Genomic DNA, 22308 nt, shown 5'->3' on the forward strand with positions numbered 1-22308 from the left:
TTATTTTTTATTAAAAACTTACTAAATTTTCTCAAGGTTGACTTCCACAGAGAATGAATAGCATCGTGTAATATAACTCAAAATCCGCAAACAATGTAATTAGTATGTAAATTGAGACATCGACCTCAATTCTCAAGGCGGGTGGCGGTCACGTTTTGATTTTTATGAGCTCCGTTAAACACTTAACACCCGATGGTCCGTGCGCACATTTACCTGCCAATAAATAAGAACTTGAAATAAACTTGAAATATTGGTATGCACAAACCTTATTCTTCCTCCAATTTTTAGTAGCAAGACCTTGGAAGGCTATGTAAAAATGTTAATATCGCAATCTGTTTATTGGTGTCTGCCCCTGACTGAAAATCTCATGTCTTCAAACTCTCAATGTTTTTCAATCATCAAACTAAAATTTCCGAATCGAATCGATCGATTTTCTACTTAATTTAGGATGCTGCAGCTCATTGGAGACCAAATCTTAGACTCTGTAGTCTAAAAGTCAGGAGCACTCACAAACCAATCAGCAAATTGAGGTGATGCAAATCATTATGACTTTCGAAAACCACCTGAAAATGCGACACGTAAATGCCATCAAAACCGCATCGTGTGGTGAAACATACAAGCTAATAGAATTTGTGATTGAACGGTGCAACTGTTTGTAAGTAGCGTAACAGGTGTCGTAGGAATCAATGAAGAATAGCAAAGTGTAGATAGGCGACAAATATTATTAAAAAAACTGACCATATGTTTGAAAAATTTATGTTATGTATAAGAAGATATTTTGTTCGTATTTCGTTTATAATTAAAAGTACTGTCACGCATTTAATTTCGCTTTTATTTTTGTAGATACTTGTCCACGCTCGGGATAAATAATAAGTTCGTTTTTGTGATAGTGATGTTATTTAATCTTAGTCAGACAATAATAATTAGATAAATTATTTGAAAATTTATAAAAAAAGGCGCCAAAGTCATGATTAAGTAAAAAATGCACAGATAATATTAAAGAAAATGAATATATGCGTTTTGTTTCACGCTGTGAAGATCTTGAACGGTGCTCAAAATTATTTCCGACGATGAAAACTGTATTGTTTAGTAGAACAAAATTTACTTAGTAATTCGGTGTTTTTTATTGATCTACATGAGTAAAACGAGCTCGACCCACCCGGTGTTAAGACTCATAGGCATCGATGTAAACTAGCTTTTACTGGTGGTAGGACCTCTTATACCATCCCACCTATTTCTGCCGTGAAGCAATAATGCGGTTCGATTTGAAGGGTGGGCCAGCCGTTGTATACTATGCTAAGACTAGAACTTATATCTCAAGGTGGGTGGCGTATTTACGTTGTAGATGTCTATGGGCTCCAGTAACTACTTAACATCAGGTGGGCTGTGAGCTCATCCACCTATCTAAGCAATAAAAAAACTAACGAATTAGTACAGTATCATCAATTACATCAAAAAGTAATGTGTGTGTCATGTTAATGAAGACCAACGATACAACAAAATATGTGTTATTGTAACATTAATGCTAATTTGAATATGCATATTCGTATGAGCATCTCAGAAGCATTACGGATGTATACATCTAATTCTAAAGCTACCCGGGAAATAGTCTATGACGTGTTTCCCGCAGTTAACAGTTTGTAATTTAAAGCCGAACAGGCAATTTCCCAGGCCTCAGGTATAGTTCCATAATGTTATTTATTTAAAGAATCGATTAAGTTGAGCTTTTGACGCTTAAGTTTTCATCGATTTAACTAGAGTATGAAAAGCACAATATTTTTCGGCCCACCTTATGATGCGCGGTCAGCGAGCAGCAGCGCTCTCTAAGTGTCATATCAGCATACTGAGATCTTCAGGCAGCATTGACTGTTGTAGGCCGTATTGTTACCACCAAGTACCACCAGCCTGCCAATTACCACCACGTAGCAGCAATGCGTTTCGGTTTCACAGGTACGCCAGCCGTTGTAATGTGTCTTGGGACGTAAGCTCCCACTAGCGTCTTTCGAAACTCTACACGTGTATCTTCAATTGAGTTTGGCTAATATTTAACGAACTAATTAACTTGACTTAGGATAATTGGCTCAGACTCGGCGTGGGAGCGTCACGGGTACAGAACGATTCGAATTTACAGTTATTTTAAACTAAACAAAGGTTAGTTAGTTGGAAAGTCGATTAAAGCCGAGCTCGAGACGATTCTTGATTGTTTCGGTAAATTTGATGACGATCGGATGATCTCCTGGGTTATTGAGGGGATATACATGTAACCTCTATACGATTTATCTTAAAAGAGGTTAATTTCTATATATAAAAATGAATTGCTGTTCGTTAGTCTCGCTAAAACTCGAGAACGGCTGAACCGATTTGACTAATTTTGGTCTTGAATTATTTGTGAAAGTCCAGAGAAGGTTTAAAAGGTAGATAAACATGAAAATGCTCGGAATTAAATAAAAATAACAATTTTGTTTTTCTTATAATGTGTCCCCCGTCGGACCAATCTCTTTTGTTCAGTTTAAGTTTATTTTACACAAAACTTTAGGTCTTTTATTTATCGATTGAGACACTACGAAGTCTGGCAGGTCAGCTAGTATGTTATAAAGATGGCCTAAATGGAATTTTGAAATGTTGTGTTATAATGTATTATTTTATTTACATCAAAATACAGCTTAGCTTAGTAAAACTATAGCACAAATTGAGTTGCTCTATAAAGAGAAACAACATTTAAAGCTATTGCTTCACCACGTTTTTTTGATGTTTTTTATGTTTCAATATTCCAAAATGGTTCCTTTTTCTAATGCTTAAATATTCAAAGTTCCATTTATGTCATCTTTATAACATATTAAACTCTTTTAAGATAAATCGTATAGAGGTTACATACATATGCGTGTGAGTCCTTACTTGTCGTAGAGCGTATTAGTAACAAAAGTAGTATTCCGCCCAAATTAGACTTGAAACAGCTAATGTGTTTCGGTTTGAAAACTGGGGAAGATGAACAGTTCATCTTTCAACACGTTCATCATTTTTTATTCTCATTGTAATATCCACCGTCTCCCGTAACCATTAAGCTGTGAATCGGTTCGCCCATTTAAGGAAAAAAAAGATGTGTGGTGTCGTAGGGCCACCGGTTAGGACCGAAGTTCCTTATTATAAGAATATTAATTTTAAGTTCTATTCGAGGTATAAAGAAAATAAAACTGGAGGTTTCGCAACAACTCACGGTCATTCGGTAACGTGCGAACTTATTGTGGCACACTTCATTCACGATTGTTTGCATAAGAGTTAGTGTATTGCGCAAACGAACGCTCTGAGATCGTGGTCAATGAATGATAAAAAAAATATGTTATTTTTTGTACGTTATTACAAAGTTAAGTTGCACACTGTGTGCATTACTAATTTGTACGTTATTACAAAGTTAAGTCGTACACTGTGTGCATTACTAACAAAACTCTTACGTTACGGACGTTTTTTCCGATTGAGTACCCCTCCGTATCGTCCCATAAGGAACTTCGTTCCAAAAAAAAATCGCTGATTCAATTAACGCCCCCCCACGGTGTTTCTCGAAGGCTATGACATGTCATTCTTCAAACGAGGCTTCCAGAGAGTGCTCATTGCTGACGTCCATGAGCCACGGTGACCATTTGCCATCAGGTATAACTGGTGGTAGGACCTCTTAGGAGTCCGCACGGGTAGGTACCACCACCTCGCCTATTTCCGCCGTGAAGCAGTAATGCGTTTCGGTTCGAAGGGTGGTGTAGCCGTTGTAACTATACTGAGACCTTGGAACTTATATCTCACGGTGGGCGGCGCATTTACGTTGTAGATGTCTATGGGCTCCAGTGACCACTTAACACCAGGAGGGTTGTGAGCTCGTCTATCCATCAAAGCAATAAAAAAAAAGGTGGTCCATATTATGTTTGCCTGACAACGAATGCAGTAATAAACCCTATGAAATTCGGCAGCTTTTTCAGGGACACGCTTGATTGGGATCAAGAGTCGTATTCTGTACATTCGTATGTGAAATTACGCTGTAAGTTATCTCTTTATGTGGCGTCGCAGCCGTTAGATGGCGGTACGAACTGCAACTTTCAACAATGGGACATTGAAAAATACAGGGTTATCACTATTATTATGTTTGGTTATGTATTTGTTTTTTATGTTTTGCGAGTTTTTCAGCCAAATACCTTGAATAAAAGAAACGGTATATGGTCAGCAGCGAGATAGGTAGGGAAATAAGGAGGGACTCGCTTGATTGATAGGGATGTAGGTATAGCCGAATCATCTTGGTATAATCATGGTAATTATCTTGTTTGCAACGAAATTTTAAGCTGATTTTGATTCTAAGATCTAAATAAACCTATCATTGTGTATGTATATATGTTAGCAGATAGGTATATACATATAAAAATCACGATGTTTTTAATTAAATATTTGCGATGTGAGTTGGCTGCTTATTGTCGCTTAAGACATTTTGAAAACGAATATTTACATGGATAGATCAATGATTTTTTCGTCGACGTGCAACCTAACCTAAACATCAGCCCCGCTGAGTTTCTCGCCGGATCTTCTCAGCGGGTCGCGATTCCAATCTGGTAGTAGATTCATTCGCGAAGCAATTGCTCTTGAGTCGTTAGGTCTCCTTCGGAGGCGCTCGGGCAGTTTTTAGCAAATCCCACCCCTCCTTGCTGAGCCTTTGCTCGCCCACCTGTCCTGGTGAAACTGGAAAGGCCTTCGGGTCACCAGTAATCTTTCAATCATAAACAAAAAAGATTTTTTTCGTACAACAAACATGACGTAATCATAAATTGTCGTAACGATGTCGAAATTCTTCAAGTAATAACAGACGTAATTGTTTGGGTTTTCCACGTAATTGTAATCACTATTAATCGACCACAACGAACGGTGATATTCAATAATGCGGCAGCGAAGCAACAAATTAAAAGGTTCACATTAAAGTCACTTAGCACTCGTTAACAACGCTACGGAAGCCATTACATAGTTCTCACTTTAAAAGCGACAACAAAAACCACATTTTAAGTACAATAAAACACACACGTGCAGCCCTGACCGACGGCCATTCCATAAATAATGTTACCATGTTTATTACCGCCATTTTGAAGACAAATGGTTAGTTATTACTGCACTCAGTTTAACATCGTGTGTTCTCGTCGGGAAATTAAAATATTCTATATAAGTTTAAAGCCAATAAGTGCGTCAATGACTCAAAGAGAAAGAGGGGAAGTTTTAACATTTAAGTTGGCAAAAATGTACAACAACATTTTAATGTAACATATGTAAAAAAAAGATAAAGAAATCTTATGCAAAAATTATATGCTTACACGTGATGTTAAAACCGCGCGTTTAGCTACCAAACGTAGGGCTTACTTCTGCTGCGAAGCAAACATTTGTTTTCTGGTTTGAAGATCTAGCCAGCCCGAAATGTAAATGGGACATCAGAATTAAGACATCATTTCGCAATCCCCTTGTAATGATTGTATAGGCGAAACTTCAAGTAGGTCAATCTGTCCACCATCACTTAAGCCATAAATATGTTCTGCTCTTTATTCCTTTGATTAATTGAATTCAAGACATCGATGAATTGAAAATAACGTATTTTTTATTTTTATTTATTGGTGTGTGTACGAGGTCACGATCCACCTGATGTTAAGTGTCACCGGAGCCCATCGACAATTGTAACGTAAATGCCGCCCCACACCTTGCGGCCTGAGTTCTAAGGTCTCAGTTTTTACAGTACAACGGCTGCCCCACCCTTCAAACCGAAACGCACGGCAGAAATAAGCAGAGCGGTGGTAACCACCCGTGCGGACTCACAAGACCTCCTACCACCAATAAATAATAATTGTCACTTCAATTACAGGTGGTATAAGCGACAGTGCGATAGTTAAAAACCTTTTAAATTTATAATTGAAAATAATTCGTAGAAAATACAATTAAAATACAAATACAAAACTAGCTTACAAAAATTAGATTAAAAATATAATATATTGATAGACCTTTACATTTCACTAGACTAAATTGACTTAGTTTTTATTTAGTTGGGAAATAATCCAATCCAAATTTTTCCTAGACACAGTTGATAATTAAAAAAGACCACCTAATTCATGGCTTACAATGAAATCGGTACAACCGGAAGCTCTTCTCTGCTTTATGTATACACTTCTCTTTGTCTCAGAAAAGTAAGTGTATATTTTAAACACGCCAGAGTGGATATCCCAGTCGTTATCCGCGTTACGATCTTTTATGACCTTCAACCTGTATTATTTTATTTTAAAATCCCCTTTATCGCCAGCTTTAAGCTTTGAAACGGCTATTCGCTTATATTGTTATAGCTCAGCACTAGCTGCTTACGTCTTACTCCTGTTTAGATTCCTTAAGTGACTTAACAGTGTCTCAGTCAGTGTCTTGTTTTATTAATAACTAGTGGCCCGCTCCGGCTCCGCTCGGGTCTTTAACAAAAATTTCAACGATATTTGACGTTTTTTTTAATAAAAGAACACTTATTGCGGCATAACTATAATAGACATATGCTAACACGACACATTTTGCAAATAATAATGTGTTCTACAAAGTCGTAGTACATATTTTATTGTCATAAATAGTTTTCGCAGGGCACGCTATGTAAAGAATATTTTAGGTAATTTTTTTACACTTTGGGTTATATTATTGGAGGTTTAGTAAGGATCCCTAATTTTTTTCAAAAAAGATTATAGCCTATGTCACTTGGGAATACTGTAGCTTCCAAACAGTGAAAGAATTTTTCAAATCGGTTCAGTAGTTTCCGAGCCTATTCAATACAAACAAATAAACAAATCTTTCCTCTTTATAATATTAGTATAGATGAACTAGACGATGCTCGGTATTTTTCCTTTTTTTTTTTTTTTTTATACATTGTGTTTTTTAGAAATTATATTTAAATGCGAATTACATATTGATAAAATGATGAAATATTCCAAGATCGTTTAGGCATTTTTAAGTGAACACGTGAGTTAAAAAGACACAAATAATATAAATAAACAATTCATTTTCTTGGTCTAACCTTAAACCAAACACTAATTGGCTTCGTTCGGGTGGCTTAACAACGCCATCTGCTCAAATAGCATTAGTGTTATTGTGTCTTTAAAGCAGTTAGTTGCTCTCAATTATGAAAAATAGTATTATTATTCGCCAATAGACAGCGGCTTGGCTCTGCCCCTGGCATTGCTGAAGTCCATGGGCGACGGTAACCACTCACCATCAGGTGGGACGTATGCTCGTCTGCCTACAAGGGCAATAAAAAAAAAATTCGCCAATAGATGTCGGGAAGAGTCATAAAGTTGATTATTGAAAAAACCGTAAAAAAACAACATTTTCTGAAAACAAATCGTAGCTAGATCGATTTATCGCCCCCGAAAACCCTCTTTATACTAAATTTTATAAAAATCGTTGGAGCCGTTTCCGAGATTCAGATTATATATATATATACAAGAACTTCTCGTTTAAAGGTATAAGATACGATAAGCTACGGTTTCAAAAACTCGGGGTAAAATACTTTTTAAATCTAATAGTTTATGAGCACACGCATCGGCTTGACTATGCCTTTGACATTTCTGAAGTCCATGTGCGATGCTAACTCACTATCAGGTAGACCATAGGTTCATCTACATACGGCGACATTCCGATAGATGCACCCGTCACGTGCGGACGTGCTCATCGTCCACTCGATCGCCCGGTCTTTGTTCGCCCGGCTTTTGTTAGCCCGGCCATTGTTCGCGCGGCCTGTGTTTGTGGTACATCTGCCGACTAAGTGCTCTTTCTGGAAGTTTTTATTTGTTTTGTTTCCTTTTGTTGTTTCTGTGTTCGTGGTACATCTGCCGACAAAGTGGTTTCCTGCAAGTATTTATTTGTTTTGTTTCTTTTCGTAATTTCTGTTTTGTTGTGCTTTTTCTTTGTCCTGTAGTAATCGCGCCGCATTGCCACCTGTGTTCAATAGAACCGCTCAGGTCCGAGAAGTTGGGGCCTCGCCGCAAGGCGAGTGTTTTCAAGACCCGGGGCCGCCCCACCTGGGTACTCAGCGATCATGGACGCTGTATTCGCGGAATTCCTCCGACTTCGCCACCCACAGCTCGCCTCGGAGTTTTTGGCCTTCAAGGCCAATCACACTGCGAGCCCTCTCGAGGACTCCGCCGCGCTCGCTGCTCCTGCGTCGCCTGTACCTGCGTGCAGAGCTTCTGCATTGAGCACCGCAGCCTCTGTCGTGCCTGCCGCTCCCGTGTCGCCTATACTGGCGAGAAAAGCTGCTGCGTCGTCCGCCGTGACCATCGTTTCAGCTGAGCGATCATCCGCGGCCTCCGTCGCGCCCTCTAAAACACCTACACTTGCTCGTAGGTCGCCTGCACCCGCCTCCTCGTGCTCCGACTCTGACTCGGACATGGAGGTCGACCTCGCCCCCGCCTCATCGACGGATGGATTCACCCTGGTACAGAAGGGTAAGAAGCGTGCCGCGGAGTCTCGAGCTCCCGCGGCCGCTAAAATTAGCAAAGCCGTGAACGCGTCGCGCCCCCGCCCTCAGACTCCCGTTGCGCCCCCAGCCCGTGCCACTCCGTCGCCGCGTCCGGTGGCACAAAATAAAACCCAGACCCCTCCCCCGGTTATCCTTCAGGAGAAGGCAGCTTGGGATCGAGTTTGCCTGGCCCTTAAGGCCAAAAATATAAATTTCACGAATGCCCGTAACCTCGCGAACGGCATTCAAATTAAGGTTCAAACACCCGACGACCATAGGGCCCTCTCTTCTTACCTCCGTAAGGAGCGTATAAGTTTCCATACGTATACGCTCCAGGAGGAGCGCGAACTCCGCGTTGTAATACGCGGAATCCCTAAAGAGTTAGATGTAGAGCTCGTAAAAGCCGACCTGTTAGAACAAGGCCTACCAGTGAATTCTGTGCACCGTATGCACACCGGTCGCGGTAGGGAGCCATATAATATGGTTCTAGTCGCTCTCCAGCCTACCCCCGAGGGTAAGAAAATCTTTAACACACAGACCGTCTGTAGGCTCTCTGGTATCGCTGTCGAAGCCCCCCATAAAAAAGGCACTCCTAGCCAGTGCCATAACTGTCAATTGTACGGGCACTCTTCCCGTAACTGTCACGCGCGCCCCCGATGTGTTAAGTGTTTGGGCGATCACGCCACGGCCCTCTGCGCTCGCGACCAAAAAACCGCGACGGAACCGCCTAGCTGCGTCCTGTGTCGAACACAGGGTCACCCCGCGAATTACCGTGGTTGCCCCCGAGCCCCTAAAATAAATCGCCGCGTCGCCCGCCAAAACCGCCTCCGAGCTTCCGGCCCAGACATCAAAGCCTCGGCACCCTCTGCGTCGCAGGCTAAGCCAGCGTTCGTTCCGGCGGCGGTGCCCAGTGTCTCGGCCTGGGCAAAACCGCTGCCGTACACGAACACGGCTACAACTCCCTCCTCCGCGATTCGTCCCGCCCCCGCGACTCGTCCCTCTCCCGCGACTTGCCCTCCGACCGCGTCCGACAATCTCGCTTTAGCGATCGACTTCTTTCAGTCGATCAACTTTGAGCGCGTTAACGCTTTGGGCGACGCCATTCGCGCTGCCTCCACTGCACAACACTTTATCGCCGTTGTGCAGGAATACGCCGACGTATACGCGTCATTAAATACGTACGTCCTCCCCTCACTCCGCCGGTAATCAATGGCGTATATAAGTAGAATAAAGCCCCTATCCGTAACGATAGGATTTTTTAACGCTTACGGTCTCGCAAATCAACGTGATCAGGTTTCTGACTTTCTGCGTGACCACCAAATTGATATCTTTTTAGTGCAGGAGACCCTACTTAAGCCCGCGCGCCGTGACCCTAAAATCGCGAACTATAACATGGTCAGGAACGACAGGCTCTCTGCCCGTGGTGGTGGTACCGTCATTTACTATAGAAGAGCCCTGCATTGCGTCCCGCTCGATCCTCCCGCGCTCGCTAATATCGAAGCATCAGTGTGCCGAATCTCACTGACGGGACACGCGCCGATCGTTATCGCGTCCGTTTATCTTCCACCGGATAAGATCGTTCTAAGCAGTGATATCGAGGCGCTGCTCGGTATGGGGAGCTCTGTCATTCTGGCGGGCGACCTAAATTGTAAACACATCAGGTGGAACTCACACACCACAACCCCGAATGGCAGGCGGCTTGACGCGTTAGTCGATGATCTCGCCTTCGATATCGTCGCTCCGCTAACCCCGACTCACTACCCGCTAAATATCGCGCATCGCCCGGATATACTCGACATAGCGTTATTAAAAAACGTAACTCTGCGCTTACACTCGATCGAAGTAGTTTCAGAGTTAGATTCAGACCACCGTCCCGTCGTTATGAAGCTCGGTCGCGCTCCCGATTCCGTTCCCGTCACGAGGACTGTGGTGGATTGGCACACGCTGGGCATCAGCCTGGCTGAATCTGATCCACCATCGCTTCCGTTTAGTCCGGACTCTATCCCGTCTCCTCAGGATACCGCTGAAGCCATAGACATCGTAACGTCACACATCACCTCGACATTAGATAGGTCATCGAAGCAAGTTGTAGCGGAGGACTTCCTTCACCGCTTCAAATTGCCCGACGATATTAGGGAACTCCTTAGAGCTAAGAACGCCTCGATCCGTGCGTACGATAGGTATCCTACCGCGGAAAATCGTATTCGAATGCGTGCCCTACAACGCGACGTAAAGTCTCGCATCACCGAAGTCCGAGATGCCAGATGGTCTGATTTCTTAGAAGGACTCGCGCCCTCTCAAAGGTCTTACTACCGCTTAGCTCGTACTCTCAAATCGGATACGGTAGTAACTATGCCCCCCCTCGTAGGCCCCTCAGGCCGACTCGCGGCGTTCGATGATGACGAAAAAGCAGAGCTGCTGGCCGATACATTGCAAACCCAGTGCACGCCCAGCACTCAATCCGTGGACCCTGTTCATGTAGAATTAGTAGACAGTGAGGTAGAACGCAGAGCCTCCTTGCCACCCTCTGATGCGTTACCACCCGTCACCCCGATGGAAGTTAAAGACTTGATCAAAGACCTACGTCCTCGCAAGGCTCCCGGTTCCGACGGTATATCCAACCGCGTTATTAAACTTCTACCCGTCCAACTCATCGTGATGTTGGCATCTATTTTCAATGCCGCTATGGCGAACTGTATCTTTCCCGCGGTGTGGAAAGAAGCGGACGTTATCGGCATACATAAACCCGGTAAACCAAAAAATCATCCGACGAGCTACCGCCCGATTAGCCTCCTCATGTCTCTAGGTAAACTGTATGAGCGTCTGCTCTACAAACGCCTCAGAGACTTCGTCTCATCCAAGGGCATTCTTATCGATGAACAATTCGGATTCCGTACAAATCACTCATGCGTTCAACAGGTGCACCGCCTCACGGAGCACATTCTTGTGGGGCTTAATCGACCAAAACCGTTATACACGGGAGCTCTCTTCTTCGACGTCGCAAAAGCGTTCGACAAAGTCTGGCACAATGGTTTGATTTTCAAACTATTCAACATGGGCGTGCCGGATAGTCTCGTGCTCATCATACGGGACTTCTTGTCGAACCGCTCTTTTCGATATCGAGTCGAGGGAACCCGCTCCTCCCCACGACCTCTCACAGCTGGAGTCCCGCAAGGCTCTGTCCTCTCACCCCTCCTATTTAGCTTATTCGTCAACGATATTCCCCGGTCGCCGCCGACCCATTTAGCTTTATTCGCCGACGACACGACTGTTTACTATTCTAGTAGAAATAAGTCCCTAATCGCGAAGAAGCTTCAGAGCGCAGCCCTAGCCCTAGGACAGTGGTTCCGAAAATGGCGCATAGACATCAACCCAGCGAAAAGTACTGCGGTGCTATTTCAGAGGGGAAGCTCCACACGGATTTCCTCCCGGATTAGGAGGAGGAATCTCACACCCCCGATTACTCTCTTTAGACAACCCATACCCTGGGCCAGGAAGGTCAAGTACCTGGGCGTTACCCTGGATGCATCGATGACATTCCGCCCGCATATAAAATCAGTCCGTGATCGTGCCGCGTTTATTCTCGGTAGACTCTACCCCATGATCTGTAAGCGGAGTAAAATGTCCCTTCGGAACAAGGTGACACTTTACAAAACTTGCATAAGGCCCGTCATGACTTACGCGAGTGCGGTGTTCGCTCACGCGGCCCGCACACACATAGACACCCTCCAATCCCTACAATCCCGCTTTTGCAGGTTAGCTGTCGGGGCTCCGTGGTTCGTGAGGAACGTTGACCTACACGACGACCTGGGCCTCGAATCAATTCGGAAATACATGAAGTCAGCGTCGGAACGATACTTCTATAAGGCTATGCGTCATGATAATCGCCTTATCGTTGCCGCCGCTGACTACTCCCCGAATCCTGATCACGCAGGAGCCAGTCACCGTCGACGCCCTAGACACGTCCTTACGGATCCATCAGATCCAATAACCTTTGCATTAGACGCCTTCAGCTCTAACACTAGGAGCAGGCTTAGGGACCTCGGTAACCGTACTCGTCGAACTCGACAAAGAGGTCGACGTGCAACCTAACCCATGCATCAGCCCGCTGAGTTTCTCGCCGGATCTTCTCAGCGGGTCGCGATTCCGATCCGGTAGTAGATTCATTCGCGAAACAATTGCTCTTGAGTTGTTAGGTCTCCTTCGGAGGCGCTCGGGCAGTTGTTAGCAAATCCCACCCCTCTTGGCTGAGCCTTTGCTCGCCCACCTGTCCTGGTGAAACTGGAAAGGCCTTCGGGCCACCAGTAAACTTTCAATCATAAAAAAAAAAAAAAAAAAAAAAAAACATACGGCGACAAAAAATGCTATAGCAAAAACCTGCTTAGCATGGCGTTGAAAGTTATGACGTTTTCAAAGACCCAGATTAAATAACACGTAAATTAATTTTTGGAGTTTACTCCTTTAGAATCGATTTACATATATAGGCCCGGGGTATGAAAATTATGGGGACCAAAATCGTACTAGCATGTCACACGAAATGCGTTATGCGCCTGATTGCGCATGTCACACGAAATGCGTTATCGCAGGTGACGCCGGGCTGCTGCGCCGGCAGTCCGCCACAAAGCCTCGTACTGATCGCGCGTTTCTCTCATTATTGTATTTTCATATATTTGTTAGTCGTTTGTTTTGTGTCTCGTTAATTTATTAATAATCTGTAGTGTATCGTGTTGTCGTAATATAGAACTATTTCTCGTATTGTTTCGTTTAATTTTTTATATCCAGTAAACTCCAGTCGTGCGTCGGAGCGGACACACACACTTTTTTATTTTTTTATTTTTATTTTTTTATTGCTTAGATGGGTGGACGAGCTCACAGCCCACCTGGTGTTAAGTGGTTACTGGAGCCCATAGACATCTACGACGTAAATGCGCCACCCAGCTTGAGATATAAGTTCTACGGTCTCAAGTATAGTTACAACGGCTGCCCTACCCTTCAAACCGAAACGCATTACTACTTCACGGCAGAAATAGGCAGAGAGATGATACCTACCCGCGCGGACACACAAGAGGTCCTACCGCGAGTAATTACGCAATATACTTATTTTACCAATATCCTTATTTTACTTTGTTAAAGTCGGTATTTGTTTTTTGTTAAATTATTATTAACTTTAAAGTATAAATATTACAACATCAATGAATTTATCGTTGGTACTATAAAGCTTCTTAACGTAGGCCCGGAGTTCATTATCCGGCGCCTCGGTAATAAATAAGCACCATCCTTTATTTTCACACATCGCTTAACTCCGTAAGTAAATGGTCCGGATTTTATGACTCTCTTACTGTCTCTACAGTTCGGAAGAGAGACTGTCTGTTTTAAATTACATATTTTCGAAGATTTACTATAAGAGATTTACAAAAGGCAAAGCTAAAGCTAAATGTGAAAGGTAATGTAAAGCTTAACACTTTTATTTTTAAACTACCGTCAATTATATTTATATTGCTTAGACTAATGAACCAGCTGGTGTTAAGTGTTTGTATGTGGTTCCAGAAGCCCGTAGATATTAGCAGCGTAAATGCCGCTTCCAGTCTTAAGGAATGAGTTCAACGGCTTCCTCAACCTTCATACCGGAAACGCGAATTGTTACGCGGCAGAAATAGGCTCGTGGTAGGCAGCGGCTTGGCTCTGCCCCTGGCATTGCTGAAGTCCACGGGCGACGGTAACCACTCACCATCTGAGTGGGCCATATGCTCGACTACCTACAAGGGCAATAAAAAAAATTGATTTGCAGCAAGGTTTTTTTTTTTTTTTTACCGTCCGTGGTTATCGTCGCCCATGGACTTCAGCAATGGCAGGGGCAGAGCCAAGCCGCTGCCTACCGCAGAGGTTTGTAGGTTATATATTATCACCTATCGACTTATATATTATCATACTAGCGTATCATGTTATGATAAATGTAAATTGATATTATAACTAATATATAATTATTTTATCTTAAAATATATATTGTGATAAAACATGAAATTAAGCCATATATTGTCTTATAATTGAATAATTAACTAATATAATCGAGAAATTCCCCTAAAGTCTCACAACGTTTGGCAGCTTCAGTCTTTGAATTTGACAGATCGTCAATTGTCAAATTTAGCGACTTAATACGAGTTATTGTTACACTTAATTTGGTATTATTTACACACACACACACACTTTCGGTTATTAGTTTCTAGAACAATATCCTCACAATATCCTGACAATAAATACAGATTTAAATTGCAGATAGACTGTAGGCGTTCGATGATCACTAATAAGATTAAAATGTATGTTCCAGAACCCTGATATAGTGTTGGTTCATTACCTGAACGTGCCCTATCCTGATGACAACAAGCTGGCCGCAGTCGCACCCAGTTTGGCGCTCTGGGCTGACAAGAAAGAGTGGACGAAAGATGAACTGGTCAGCCAACTCAAGCCAATGTGTGAGTTATTTATTAGCGTATATGTAAATAAATCATTGTAAATTTCGACGTCGTTGTGGCCTAAAGGATAAGACGACCGGTGCATTCGTATTGAGCGATGCAACGAAGTTCGAATCCCAGGCTGGTACCAATTTTTCTAATGAAATACGTACTCAACAAATGTTCATGATTGACTTCCACGGTGAAGAAATAACGTCGTGTAATAAAAATGAAACCGGGTAATTATAATTTGCGTAATTACTGGTGGTAGGACCTCTTGTGAGTCCGCACGGGTAGGTACCACCACCCTGCCTATTTCTACCGTGAAGCAGTAATGCGTTTCGGTTTGAAGGGTGGGGCAGCCGTTGTAACTATACTTGAGACCTTAGAACTGATATCTCAAGGTGGGTGGCGGCATTTAGATTGCAGATTTCTATGGGCTCCAGTAACAACTTAACACCAGGTGGGCTGTGAACTCGTCCACGCATCTAAGCAATAAAAAGAATACTCAAGATTATACAGGAGTTACTTGATAAAAGCAAATATTATCCGAAAATCATTCGTTTATTCTTAAAAGAACTTCGCTAAAAACATCCTGAGTTTAATTTTCAAAGGAATTATTAAAGTACGTCCGTCAAAAGCACAACGTTGCTACGATTACAAAGTCTAAGCTCGAAAGCGTTTCGCGGGCTTTCCTTCAGTTCCTCCCCCAAGTTTATTTATACGCTCCGAAACGGACACCTTTGAATAAAATTATAACATTTACTGAATGAAATAAACGACTCGAAGTCGGCTTCGTGCTTAAATTTGAATATATTGACAGAGGGCGTGGTACCTTTGCCGTGTTTTTCATTAAACTTTTATGGTACGAATGTATTCCGTTTCACTGTAATATGTCTGGTAAAAGACGGTCTTAAAGATTTAAATATGTTTTTTTTTGTATTTATTGCTTAGATGGGTGGACGAGCTCACAGCCCACCTGATGTTAAGTGGTTACTGGAGCCCATAGACATCCACAACGTAAATGCGCCACCCACCTTGAGATATAAGTTCTAAGGTGTCAAGTTTAGTTACAACGGCTGCCCCACCCTTCAAACCGAAACGTATTACTGCTTCACGGCAGAAATAGGCAGGGTGGTGGTACCCACCCGCGCGGACTCACAAGAGGTCCTACCACCAGTAAACATGGAAAAACAGTGAACGTGGAAAACTTCAAAGTATACCTGACAGTGTACGCTTTGTCTCTGTCGTAGTTAGATTGTTTATATTTCTTTATTATTTCCTAAAATATTTAATATGTCGACATATAAAACAGCTTAGCCGTCCGTGACCACGAAAACTGTAAAGTAATCGAAACATTGGAAATATAAGTGTGATGTTAATAAAAAAAAACGAATTTAAGCCGTAAAAGTAGTATTATTGTAATTAAAAATAATAATAGCTGGGAAAAAATGACGCACGGTCACCCGGCCCTAAATTAGGATACCCTGTGTTATGGGAACCATAAATTTACATACATATCGACGCTTGAAAGGCAAACGTGACTAAGCGACAATTACTGCTTTGTACATAAATGATAGGCAATAACCATATTCGATACGCAAAAAAAATATATTTCTAGGTCTATTAAAATAATTTCAACCCTACAGCTACTAGCTAGATTCTACTACAGCTAGATTCGTTAAAATAATTTTTGTTTTCAGGTATTTTAACTTTAAATTAGTCTACTGTAAAGTTCACGCATTGTCGTTTAGTCACGTTTGTCTTTCAAACGTCGATATATTATATAACACCCAGGCAAAGAGCAAACAAACCTGTTTATCACATAAATGTTTGCCCGATGTGGGAATCGAACCCACGACCCCCAGCGTAACAGTCAGGGGTGTCAGTCAGTCAGCAGTCATAACTACTGCACCACTGAGTCAGTCATTATTTACCGTTAATTATATCTACGACTAGCTGACCCGGCAGACTTCGTAGTACTTCAATCGATACATAATAGACCTAAACTTTTGTATAAAATAAACTTAAAATAAACAAAAGGAATCTATCCGACGCACAGTGGGTCGATACTGTGATTTTAGTGACTTAGGGACCAACTTTGTTTTTTTATATATTTTTTTATGTAGATAGATAGAGCTCGTTAATCTCAATAATAATTGTTTTGGGCAAAAATTACAAAAACTTTATAGTTTGGTCAGAAAAATGTGTTTTGTGATTTTTTTGTATGGAGCGGGTCACATTAAATTAAATTCCTGCTAAGTACCACGAGGTCCCGCTTTGAAACTTTATTTTCCTTATACCTTGTCTAGTCTACTATCATTTGATGCTATGAACATGTGCATAAAGTTGCAACTCTGCCAAATAAATGGATCGAAAAAAATTAATAAATACATAGAATAAAAACCTATATATTTTTTTTCGTAAGTGCTTTTAAGTTAAATTTGATATGGATTAGTAAGTAAAAGCACGTAATGATACCCATAATTACATAATACCTAACAACAATACATTTAGTAGGTCTCTAATTAAGCAATCTCTCTAATTATTAAGATAGTTAACATTATTTAATGAGGATAATTAGTTAAGTAGCCATTACTGGGTAGTAGAAAATATAGTAAACATTTGTTTGTCTCTGAAAGTATAAAGTGACCATGTTTATTATATACTAACTAGTGTTCGTTTATTCGTACTACTACTAACATCTCGTGATTGTCGTTGTGATCTTGCTGTTTCCGTTATAATTGATAATTTTGTTAACAATTTAGGATTATTTATGATTTTAAGAGAGCAACTACAGTCGCTGTCTGATAATAAAAAACTCTTTCAATTCCTACAAAATCAAATAATCGTGACCGAAGAGAAAAATGTTGAGCTCCAAAAATTCTGTACGCAATTTTGTTCAAATATAAGTGCAATATGGAAACGAAGTAGTCGCATGTTAGCACAGTTTATAAGAAAAAAATGTGATTGGTTAGAATGTGCAATAAACTGGCCCGAAGGAATGATACCTGAAGCTATCAACACTGCACATGAAAGGCTCGAGATTTCTAATACTGAAGATGTTGAAAATGTACCACCCTCAAATGTATTACAGAAGCCTCGACATCTATTTTTGCACCTCGAAAACCTTTTGAAGAATTGGGATCCAGGCAAAAACGAAGACGCATTGAACAAATTTACCAATCGCTTTCGTTATCCCCGGATGAAATGAAAGCTACTACAATTGCTAGTTTGAGAAACACTAGAAATGAAGATGTAGGAGAAATAATGAACCACTTGTCAAATCACCCCGAAGATCTAGAAAAAGTTAATGAGTATTTAATTACAAGTAAAGTGAAAAGTAGTACATATTCTCCCGATAAGGCAATATTAGTTTCACTTAAATTAAGTGGCAGTATATAAACCTAAGAGAAGCAGCAAGTGAAAATGGGTCTGATTTATACCCTTCTTAATATAAAATTAAGCAAGAAAAGACCAAATGTTATCCAGGGAAAGACGAGGTAATTATTACTGAAGAAGGAGCTGCTATTAAAATGCAAGCATTACTAAACTTGGCGCTATATAGGCTTTTAGATGTGATTACTTCGGATTTGGACTCTGCAAGAGAGCTACTGCTTATAAGCAAATAGGCTTCGATAGAGCCCCAGGTCAAAGTAATTATAAACAAAAAACTGAAACCGAGTTTGATGATCTATTTTCATGGTCAGTCTAGTTCCTATAAGGCTTCAGAAATTTGATGGAACAATTGTTTGGGAAAACGACCTACCCTCATCAACTTTTTATTGCCGTCCAATAATGTTTAAATTTACAAAAGAAACGCAGTCAACAGTGACAATTATAAAAGCTAGCATAACAGAAGAAATAGAAAGACTTCAGCCATCAAAAATCAAACAAGTTGAAGTTAAGCATCAATTGCACATGATGATGATAGACGGCAAAATAACCTCATATTTTTCAGAAACATTTTCTGCTGTCTGTGATATTTGCAAAGCAAAACCGTCAGAGTTTTTTGGAGTGACTTGCTTATCAAAGAGAAAATAATGAAGAAATATTCCAGTATGGAATGCCATCTTTACATGCCTGGATAAGATGCATGGAGTGCTTACTTCATATCGGTAAATATAATTTTATTACTTCACAATTTTTTCATCGTATGTAGTTTCCTGTGAGATAATTTTTTAAATGACACTTTTTTTGTTTACGTCTTATCGTTTGGACTTCAAGAAATGGAGTTGCAAGGAGCGATGACAAAGAAAAAATAACAACCAGAAAAAGTGTTATACAGCAAGCGTTTAAAAAGGAATGCGGTTTACTTATAGATGTTGTCAAGCAAGGAGTAGGAACAACCAATGATGGCAATACTGCCAGAAGATTTTTCAGGGATGCAGAAGAAACAGCCCGCATAACAGGAATACGTAAAGATTTAACAGAGAGGTTTCACGTGATTCTTCACTCTGTTGCATCTGGAGAGCGCGTTTCCAATTTTTCGGAATTTTTTAGATATACTGCAGAATTGTATGTTAATTTATATCCCTGGTATTATATATGCCTTCCAGTATCCATAAATTGTTGGCACATGGCAGTGATATATAATAATGAAGAACTTTGGTGCCATTCGTATAAGTAAACTCTCGGAAGAGGCAGCGGAAGCTCGCAATAAAGATTTTCGGAAATATACAGAGATATGTTATTCAAGAATGAGAAGTAGAACGTCGACTAATGAGGATATTTTACACAATCTTCTTTCGTCTTCTGACCCAAAGATCGAAAGGTGAAACAAAATATATAATATTTAGAGAGATTGCTTCATTAGAGACCTACTAAATGTATTGTTGTAAGGTATTATGTAATTATGGGTATGATTACGTGCTTTTACTTACTAATCCATATCAAATTTAACTTAAAAGCACTTACGAAAAAAAATATAAAGGTTTTTATTCTATGTATTTATTAATTTTTTTCGATCCATTTATTTGGCAGAGTTGCAACTTTATGCACATGTTCATAGCATCAAATGATAGTAGACTAGACAAGGTATAAGGAAAATAAAGTTTCAAAGCGGGACCTCGTGGTACTTAGCAGGAATTTAATTTAATGTGACCCGCTCCATACAAAAAAATCACAAAACACATTTTTCTGACCAAACTATAAAGTTTTTGTAATTTTTGCCCAAAACAATTATTATTGAGATTAATGAGCTCTATCTATCTACATAAAAAAATATATAAAAAAACAAAGTTGATCCCTAAGTCACTAAAATCATAGAATCGACCCACTGTGCGACGGGGGACACGTCAAATGAAAAACAAAATTGTTATTTTTATTTAACTTCGAGCATTTTCATATTTATCTTTACCTTTTAAACCTTCTCTGGACTTCCACAAATAATTCACGACCAAAATTAGCCAAATCGGTCCAGCCGTTCTCGAGTTTTAGCGAGACCAACGAACAGCAATTAATTTATATATGTATATAGATATCGAACAACTGTATTTCCTAAACAAGACAATGAACTACACGATGTGAAGCGATATTAGGTCCCACGCACTCTAACGAGCTCGGCTTGAGAAGCCAATTTTTAATCATGATTGTGTCTTTTTCAGTTTTCAGCGAAGACGAGCCAGATATCAACAGTGACTTGGAAATCACGGTATGTTTATTCTATTAGGCCTCCCCCAAGTCTCGCCACAAAGACCGGTCCTGCGCTGCTTGCACCCAGCGGAATAGGAACCTCAATAGGTCGTCGGTCCATCTTGTGGGAGGCCTACCCACGCAATTATTAGTATTATTATATGTATTTACAATTCTTAAAGAATTAATGAATTCGAAGATATGTTAATTATCCTAAATTTAAATAAAAAGTTCTAAACTAAGCATAAACGATCACAACGTTATTCATTAAAATAAATAGTAAAAATAAATAGAGGATTAGCAAAGTAAAAAATATTTTCGAAAAAGATAGTTCTGTATATTTGAAAAATAAATTTTCGATCATAACAAATAACTTTTTTGGAAATTGAATTAAAAAAAATGTTGCTAGAATTATTTTTACTAAATTCGGGTATAGTTTTTTTAAACGATTAAAATTTATATTTTCAATTTTTAGGGAAAGATGTTCCAAACCGCTGAAACCGTTGAAGCTATCGTCGGTCAGCTCATGGAGAAGCAACGAGCAGCTAGAGCAGCAGCTTTAGCGAGACAACTGGAATGCAGTTGCCCGGATTCCACCTGCCAGGACTCCAGAAACTGCACTCATCCGTTGCGACGCATCCAAGCTGCTAAAGCGCCCGCTTCAGATCACCATGTATCGTCGACAACCGGTCCTTCCCCACGTCCAATGAGCCAGCCTCCTCGTCAATATACCAGAGATCATAGACCTAGTCCACAGCAAGCATCGCCTTTGCTGCTATCTCTTGGTCAAATCCAGGGCGGTGGAGGCCTGCTCATACTAAATGGCACCAGCAACACAACGCAACAGCACTCGTCACTAGTTTCTCCTCTGTCTGTAACGTCATTTGTTTGTGAAGATACCAGAGATAACAGATACAGACAACAATACAAACCGACATTTGTACTGAAGAGAGAAATACCGGACAGCCAGCCGACTTCTTGCATTCAAACTACAGAAGCCTTTGAAGACAAGAAGCCGGAAATGAGTTTCGATAGGAAAATAAAAGTGGAACCAAGAACAAGGAACCAGATGGTGGCGAGCGCTCCGGCTACACCATCTCGATACCCTGATTTGGTGGAGAGGTTGGAGAGTAAAGTGTTGACAGAAAACTGTGATGATACCCTAGTGCTATTAGGAACTGACACCCATCTCGGGTCTAATGGGTTCTTTGATGAGACATTAGAATTATCTCACGAAGATATACAGAAGACTTTATCAGCTAACATGCCTACTTGTGAGCTAGATCGAAATGGAGTGCGATCTACAGACACAGCGAATGTTATGGTGTCAGGAATCGATACAATGGACTTTATCGAGAGCTGTGAAGCGGTTGCATCTCCTACACAAGTTGTTGACGATAATGTGTTTGTCAATCTAGATGCTTTTGATATGTTAGGAGATTTTCCTGAATTGGAAGTTTTGGATCCGACATCGATATCTACTAATCCCGTGGTATGAAATTATTTACTCATTTAAGAACAATATTTTCTTTTTTATATGTATTTTTATACCTAAATATTCAACCTAATGTTGTATTGTAAGTGTAAGAAACCCTTGGTACATACGTATATGGTATACACACATCAATACTTATTATATCAAGCACTATTATGATAAATTAAATCATGATAAATCATTTTTCGTGGTCCCTGTTTCAGTGTGGTTAAACAATATGTCTATTATAATTCGTC

General features: G+C 40.7%; 1 protein-coding gene across 2 annotated transcripts in view; it reads left to right on the plus strand.

Moving 5' to 3' along the window:
* The window catches only part of LOC101735868 (calmodulin-binding transcription activator 2), a 266028-nt gene that overhangs the window by 214294 nt on the left and 29426 nt on the right, over positions 1–22308 (plus strand). For both annotated transcript variants that reach the window (XM_062669648.1, XM_038012539.2), the window contains 3 exons: positions 14820–14964; positions 20550–20596; positions 21053–22069. In XM_062669648.1, the coding sequence (XP_062525632.1) occupies positions 14820–14964; positions 20550–20596; positions 21053–22069 (1209 nt within the window). The remainder of the gene's footprint in view (positions 1–14819; positions 14965–20549; positions 20597–21052; positions 22070–22308) is intronic.

Source organism: Bombyx mori, chromosome 8, assembly GCF_030269925.1.
Source record: "Bombyx mori chromosome 8, ASM3026992v2".
Taxonomy (NCBI): domain Eukaryota; kingdom Metazoa; phylum Arthropoda; class Insecta; order Lepidoptera; family Bombycidae; genus Bombyx; species Bombyx mori.